Raw genomic sequence first — 7,765 nt, 5'->3', positions numbered from 1 at the left:
TGGGACAGGGGAGCTGGGGCGGGAGAATGCTTTCGGGCTTTTTCCCCCCCAGGATTGCAATTTGCGGGAGCTAGGGAACTGCGGGGGCTGGAGAGGAAGTTGGGAAGCCGTAGAGAGGGGGTGGGAAATAAGACGGACCTTGGGAGGATCTAGAAGCTAAAACCTCGGGGGTGGGGAACGAAGACGTCAACGGAGACCTGAGGGAGGCGAGGAGGAGCAGCACCGCGTCCCCCCCTCCCCCCCAACTCTGCATTAACCTCTTTACACAGCCCATCCCATCAGCAAGTCCCTGCTGCGTGCCTCCTGGGGACCGTGAGGTGAAACCCAAAGCCTGAACCGGAGAGATCCTAGCATTTCAGTCCCCAGCCCCAGGTCCCTCAGGAAAACACTGGTGGTCAGCAGGGCGTGGAAAGGGCTTTGGAACTGAAGGAAAAGTGAAATATCTGTGCGCACACACACACACACCCCTACCTGTGGAGGCAGTTCACCACCAGTTGTAATTTCCCCCACTGCCTACCCTCCCTGCCTTCCTCTCCCCGAATTCCTCACCTCAAACCATCATAAATCAGCCCATTGATTCTGAAGCCAGAGAAATTGGTAGGTAGGTTGTGGGGAGGGAGGGAGGCACAAAATAATCTAGGCACACCTCCACTATTGGAATACTGGTAAGCTTGGGCTGTCTGAGGGCTGAGGACTGGGGGTGAGGGGTGGGGAGTGGGGAGTGGGGGTTAGTATGTATCATCAATGACTTCACAGGGAGAAGGAAAGCCCTGGACCCCAAGCCAAAGAGTGTAAAATTCCCGGGAGAAGCCAACCAAACTCCTTCCTCACCTTCCGCTCTGGGCTCTGAGCTCCACACCTCCTCAGGCTGCCAATGGCCCCCTCTGTGCTCAGGAAGAGCAGTTTCTCCACTCCACCCCAGTGGTCTTGCAGGACAGAGTCTGGAAGGCAGCTCAGCGGAGCTGTCTAGAGGAGTTGTGGGGGCCAGCGCTATAGGATTGTCTTCACTTTGGCTCTTGGTCAGCTGGCTGTCCTCCTTCTTTCCCTCCTTCTCCCCTCCTACTTTTCAGGATCCCCCAACTCAAACCCAGGATCTCAGCATATTGTTGGAACTCATCCCTGGGTGAGCCTGGAAGAGCCCACACACTACACAGCAAGACCAGCTCCCTCCCAGGGGGACACCACCTCCCTGGAGCTCTGGAATGGTTCCCAAGCCTCCCACAAATGGGCTGGGAGCCAAACGGACCTCTGGGAAGGCTCAAGTCTTGGATGACTGACAGTCGCGGATCCTGCTCCAGGTTCCTTCCTCAGGAAAAGCCCAGGTCCGGCACAACCTTGCCAAGTCCCTCCCCCTCCTTCACGCGGCAAACGCCACCCCAAACTCATCATGAGGGGAGGGAGGAGGTCTGGTAGAGCTCTTATTGCAACAGAGCCCGGCTCTATAAAAGCCCTGGTGAGCTTAGACCTTTGCACAAGCCTGTCTCTGGGTGCGGGGCCTGACTGGAGTCTCTCCCGCCAGACAACACTCCTCCCTCCTCACCCTGTCTCCTAGAGTCAGGTCCTAAGATCTTGATCTCCATCTTGACCAGCCCGGACAATGCCCCCCAACCTCACCGGCTACTACTGCTTTGTCTCCCAGAAGAACATGGAGGACTACCTGCAAGCCCTAAGTAATGGCCTCACCCCTCCCAGACCCCTCTCGCTCCCCTTTTCCCTCTGTCTTCCTGCCTCTCCATCCCTTTGAGAAGGGGGAAGGCTGGGGTTGGACCCTGTGGAAAGGCTCAGGAGCTGGCACCTTCTCTTGGGATCCCTTTCTAGCCAGGAGTATTTCTAGGAGGGAGTGAATCAATATAGTCCAGACCCAGCTGAGAGAAAGCTCGCGGCCCCCAACAGGCTGCTGCAGGTGGGGGAACCCTGGCTAGCTGGCTGGCTAAGAGGACACCGGCTAAGAGATAATCCCCACAGACATCAACGTGGCTCTACGGAAGATAGCGCTGCTGCTCAAGCCCGATAAGGAGATTGACCACCAGGGCAGCCACATGACCGTGAAGACCCTCAGCACCTTTCGCAACTATGTCCTAGAATTCGAGGTGGGAGTTGAGTTTGAGGAGGACCTGAGGATGGTGGATGGACGAAAATGCCAGGTACCTTCCCTCAGGTTTGTGGGGAGGGGGGAAAGGGAGAGGGGGGAGGGGAGGCGGCGGTGTGGATGAGCAAGTAGGTGCTTCTTAACAATTTGGGGTAGAGCAAAATGACCTCACCCAGCCAGAGCCAGGGGGATTGACCACCATGGCATGCTGTGGAGTTCCTCGGAAACTGGCTCCTGGTGCTCCCCACTCCCACTCTCTCCCTGCCGGGATCTAATCACCAGTCAACTGGACCAAATATTTGCTTGCTCTCTCGCCTTTGACCCTATTCATCACCACAGTCTCTTTTCCCTTAGCCTCCAGAGCTTCACTCCCCTACATTTCTTTCTGCTTCTTTTTTTAAAAAATATATTTTATTGATTTTTTTACAGAAAGGAATCTAGAGGGATAGAGAGTTAGAAACATTGATGAGAGAGAAACATCGATCAGATGCCCCCTGCACACCCCCTACTGGGGATGTGCCCGCAACCAAGATACTTGCCCTTGACCGGAATCGAACCTGGGACCCTTGAGTCCTCAGGCCTAGGCTATATTCACTGAGCCAAACTGGTTAGGGCTTCTTTCTGCTTCTTACATATTCTTTTTTATCTCCTTTACAGATCCTAGTTCCCTGTTGCTTTTTATTTTTCTAATGTAGCTACTAGAACTCTTTCAATTATATATGTGGCTTACATTCCCATTATATTTCTACTGAACATTGCTGTTTCACATAGTTCTCACCTGTTCCTCCCTAGCCTTTCTCACTATCACCATCCTAACTTGTTTCTCACCTGGTACCTGAAAATAGCCCTCAATCTTAACCCTTCTTTAAACCAACCACTCTGTGTACTGAAGTCACAAGGATCTAACTTGTAAAAGTGACTATGTCACTCCCTTACTTAAACCCTTTCCATGACAATCTACTACACTCTAGATAAGGTTGTATGCTTCACACAGCACACTAGTGTCCCTCCCACATACACACTAGGTTACAGCCCCTCAGAACTGTTTGCCCTCTTTCTTACTTCTATGCTGTTACTTTCCTTGCTAGAAATTTTCCATTAGCTCCAATCTAATTAACTCCTCGATTCTTTGAAGATTCCGCTCCTCAACAGTCTTGCCTCGTATCACAGATATCTATTTATGGCTCTATCTGATCAAGATTCTGAGCTCCCTGCTGAGCAGGGTCTATCTTATAAGTATTGATTGGAATGCCCAGGCCCACCCATCCCTGAGTGTGGGAGTTTAATCCTTCATTCCCAGGGACACTTCAGCTGTCCTCAAAACTGAGAAAGAGAAGGAAAGAGATTCCTTGCTGGGACTCCCAACCTATTTCTTCTTTCCTAAAGGCCCCTTCAGCTTGACCAGAAGTATCCAGAGGACAAAGTCTCCATTCTTCATCACCCACTCCCCAATTTCACCCTTGTTATCCTGCTCCCTCCCTGCTCTGCCCTACAGTAGACAAACTGTGGGCCCCCCTCAGAGGCCTTTAGGAGTGGAGGGCAGGGATCCTAAATTGGAGCAGCCTTCTCACTCAAAATGAAGGGGCTGGAGCAAGACAGTGTCTGCTGTGGTGTGGAAGGGGACAGCCCAGCCAAAGTGAGTGGAACTGCCCCTCAGTCTTCTTTCACTCCTGCCTTGCCTGTAGACCATAGTAACCTGGGAGGAGGAGCAGCTGGTCTGTGTGCAGAAAGGGGAAGTGCCTAACCGAGGCTGGAGGCACTGGCTGGAAGGAGAGACGTTGTACCTGGTAAGCTGGGTGAGGTCTGGGGAAAGGAACCCAAATGGGCATGTCTGGAGAGGGGCCTCCAGCTAGGATTCATGCCTTTGCCCAAATCAAATAACTCTACTACTCTACCTCCTGCCCCCTCTCCAAAGAAAGCAACCAAGAAAGGGGGACAAAAGCACTGGGGAACAAAAGCACACAAAATTAAAAATAAATAAATAAAAAAGCACCGGGGAAAGTCGAGGGAGGAAAAAATAGAGTGGGATTCTGGCTACAAGTCGAATGAATGTCCATAAATCAAAATGGAGACTTCACCATTTCTCATTCCCTGACCCAGCTACCTTCCTCTGGGGTGAAAAGTTGAAGATCTGAACAATGATACAATTCCTCATGCATCAAATGCTCTAGTTGATGTATCCTGAGGATTAAATGGAGGTCAAGAACCTTGAGAAAGGACTCCAGCTGGCAAGAACTTTCTTTCTCCTCAACCTTCCTTCTTTACCCCCAGGAACTGACTGCAAGGGATGCGGTATGCGAGCAGGTCTTCAGGAAGGTCAAGTAGCCAGAGAGGAGCCGAAAGCCACTCCAGACAGCGCCAGTCCCCAGACTCCTCTTGTTTGTGTACCTTCAAGCCCAGATTGTCCCAGGTCATCAGGCCCTTTCTTATGCCCTTACCCTCCCTCTGAGTCTCTCCTCAGCCCTCCCCATGTTAATCTGTAACTTGCAGCCCCCAAGGCCAAAGTCCTTTCTTTTTCACACTCCACTGCCCAATAGTGACCTTATATCCAGTTCATGGTCTGGCCTCCTGGATGAAAGAAACAGGCAAAGGGGCAAGGACACTAGAGAATAACCAATCTCATCTCTCTTTATTTTCCATCTAAGAAAGAACTAAGTGTTGAGCATTTGAGGGTTAGTGAAAAGTCTATCCTGGAGGACCTTTTGGAACACTGTGACTGGGGTTCAAGACTTTAAGAGTCTTTTTGTCTATGTCCTTGTCCTTATTTTGGAGAAAGCCTCATATGCTCAACAGAACCAGGCTCAAGGCACTGAACAGAGTTTATTTTTCCAACATCTGAATGCATCCTGGCTATCGTGTACTTTCATCCTACATGTTGGGGAAGAAGGAGGTGACTGGGTAAGACTCTTTGTGCAGTACTGGGAGGAGGTAGAGAAGCTTCTAAATAGTGGCCTGGACTCCATGTCTACTTTGAGAAGGATAGGCAGCAAGAAGGCCTGAAAAGGGAAACAGATGGAAGATACAAGGCCAAGGGCTAGAAAGGTGAGGATCATGAAGGTGTGAAGGCAACAGTAAGAGAAAGACCAATAGGCCTGGCTATGGAGACCCTCTGCTTAAAGGCCAAGAAAAATGGGGACAGAGGATAAAGGGGAGAACTGAGAACACCAAGGCCCCTCTCTTAGGGTTCTAGAATCACTGCCCTGAAAAAAAGTCCCAGAGAATAGAGCCTATTTAGGTTCATGGCCAGCTCTAACCTCTAGCACCTCCCTACTTCCAGTGGCCTTGGTTCTTTCAGAACAAAAGTACTGTAGGACAAGAGTCAGAAAGAAGAGGACTCAGTGTGGGGTGGGGACAGAGTCTGGCCCGGGTGGAGAGGGGAAATTGTTGGAAAGTCCCTGGCTTTTGCTCATTAGATAAACATTTCTGCCCCCTGCAATGGATATGCCCCACACACATTCGGGTCAGTCACTGAGGCTCCAGCCAAGAAGAACTAGGCTTGCATATGCATAGCTCTTGGCCGGAGCCTCAGTAACTGTCCTACCACACACTCTGGAATGCATCTGGAAAAGAGCAAGAAAAGAACTCAGAGGAGAACTGGAAAGCTTATTCCTTGCCCAGTCTCTCTGCAGATAACCCCAGCCAAGTGGGGAGGAGAGAGAGCCTCTTCTCAGACAAGCTGCCCAGCAGAAGCTCCAAGGGCTGCTGAGCCCTACCTTGTCTCTTTCCAAGGTAGAGAGAAGCTGGAGGACAATGCTCCACGTGTATTCTCCCATTACCTAAGTCACCAGGTCAACGCCGTGTCCCAGCCACTCTGAGTTCACAGTGCATATCCAAGCCTCTCCCCACAGGGCTGTTCTCTGTGCTCTTTATGTCGGGTCAGTGCCCCTCACTGGCGTCTTGACAGAGGGCCTGGCCAGAAGCTTGGAGGCCACCATGGTGACTGGCAGGCCCAAATAAAAACAGCCTCAATCCCACAAAACTCCTGTGACATGAATATTCTCATCCTCCACTTGATCCCGCCCCTCCAGAAGCCAGAGGCCTGACGTCCCACAAAGGAACACAAGCAACCAGAGGAGGACTGAGCAGCTTCAGAGCCCTTTACAAGGAGGTGGGAGCCTGGACCTACTGAGACTGAGCTCTGCTGCTGTTTCCCCCTATGGGCAGCAGGGGGCGCTTCTCACCCCTGCGAGAGCCAGAGACCCACCAAGGTGTCCTCCCTTCTCTGCCATCTTCTTAGATATACCATTCCCCACTGGACATACACATACACAGGACTTCCCAATCCGCATACTCGTTCTGACAAGACCCTCCTTTAAATCAAGGGGCTCCATTCATTCTGATAGAAAAGATGGTCACCAGGGGCAGCAACATGTGAGTAAGAAAAGGACAAGGGAATGAGGCAACAGCCATAGATGGATGATGGATACCAAGGTGAGTCTCACCCTAGCCCTTCCAGATGAACACAGGGTGGGTCCTGAGACAGACTTTGATGTGTTTTTTGTTTGTTTGTTTGTTTGTTTGTTTGTTTTGTTGTTTTTACCAGAGTCTTTGGTCCCAGGGAAATGATCAGGAATCCAAGTTGTTTATTTCCATCTGAGATAAGGGCTGGCACCCATCTAAGCCAGCCCTAATCCAGGCCCCTATCGCACTTCCACTCCGCACAGCTGAGATAGCACCATATGGTTACCAACAACTTTCTTGCCCGAATGCCAAATGATCTTTTAGGTCATCCCAGACACTTCTGCTCAGAAGTAACTGGCCAACAGTGGGCAGGAGGACAGGAGCAGGTGTGTGTCCTCTGAAGCAGAGCACCACGTGCTGCCCAAGGACTCAGGCTCCAGGTTCTGGGAGGAGGCAGGAGCAGCAAAGTCTAGCCATATACCTCTCCCTAGCTGACCCCCTCTTCCCTCCAGCCCACATGCCCAGGGAGTTCAGGCAGAAGCAGGGAATCCCTCAACCCTAAATCACAAAGGCCATCCCAGCCAGGAGACTGATTCTGGAGACCCTTTGAGATCACTGCAAATCTTAGGATCCCAAGAAAGAGCACAGGCCTGTCCACATGGACCCCTTTTCCCAACCCAAATGCTATCCCCTAAGAGGCAAGAACCCTATCTGGTTTAGGCTTAAATAACCAAAGGTCAGTAAGAGGCCAGCAGTCCCTGATGTGGCTGAGGATAAAGATGAGGGTGGGGGCTGCCCCTAGTTATGGCCTGGTCCTCCCCTCCCCGCCTTCCTGACATTCCACAGGCTGCTCTTCCCTCTGGAGTTCACTGCTCCTGCCCAGCCTAGGGACCACCTCCAATACCTGCACTCTAGGACATCTCTCCCAACTTCCCTCTCTCAATCAAGATAACACCCATGCCATCAGGGTTCCTGAGCACTGACCTGGAGCCACCCCAAGGCTGTGTCATGTTATTAACAGTTGAGGATGGGGGAGACCTTGCTGGTACAACAGGAGGGGAAAGGATGAGGAGGCCAAATGGGCAAATTAATGGGCTCTATGCAGGACTCTGATGTAGCCAACCTGAGTTTTTGTGGAGTGAAGAAACAAACAAACAAAGACAGTAGCCAAGGCCTCTGAGGCCAGAGGTGCAAGCAATGGCCCTGCCTGGTCAGAAGCCAGAACCAGATTCTCTTCCTTTCTTAAATCTCAGTCCACAGAATGTCTCTGGTCTG

At 51.4% G+C, this 7,765-nt stretch overlaps 1 protein-coding gene across 1 annotated transcript; it reads left to right on the top strand.

Annotated features, from left to right (window-relative positions):
- Positions 1-1,401: 1,401 nt before the first annotated feature.
- On the top strand, positions 1,402-4,839 carry RBP5 (retinol binding protein 5). Its single transcript, XM_036455302.2, has 4 exons — positions 1,402-1,670; positions 1,966-2,144; positions 3,775-3,876; positions 4,361-4,839. Exons 1-4 carry the CDS (start codon positions 1,598-1,600, stop codon positions 4,412-4,414), a joined length of 408 nt encoding a protein of 135 aa, XP_036311195.1. The 5' UTR covers positions 1,402-1,597; the 3' UTR covers positions 4,415-4,839.
- Positions 4,840-7,765: the final 2,926 nt, after the last annotated feature.

This window comes from Pipistrellus kuhlii, unplaced genomic scaffold (genome assembly GCF_014108245.1).
Source record: "Pipistrellus kuhlii isolate mPipKuh1 unplaced genomic scaffold, mPipKuh1.p scaffold_m20_p_3, whole genome shotgun sequence".
Classification (NCBI taxonomy): Eukaryota; Metazoa; Chordata; class Mammalia; order Chiroptera; family Vespertilionidae; genus Pipistrellus; species Pipistrellus kuhlii.
The sequence above is the reverse complement of the archived record's forward strand: the minus strand, read 5'-3'. Positions and strand labels throughout refer to the sequence as shown.

Bases quoted from the DNA above. Each gene is read 5' to 3' on its own strand.
- RBP5 (XM_036455302.2), top strand. From the start codon at position 1,598: ATGCCCCCCAACCTCACCGGCTACTACTGCTTTGTCTCCCAGAAGAAC. The intron at 1,671-1,965 runs GTAATGGCCTCA...TAATCCCCACAG, and splicing joins GGACTACCTGCAAGCCCTAA to ACATCAACGTGGCTCTACGG. The intron at 2,145-3,774 runs GTACCTTCCCTC...CCTTGCCTGTAG, and splicing joins TGGATGGACGAAAATGCCAG to ACCATAGTAACCTGGGAGGA.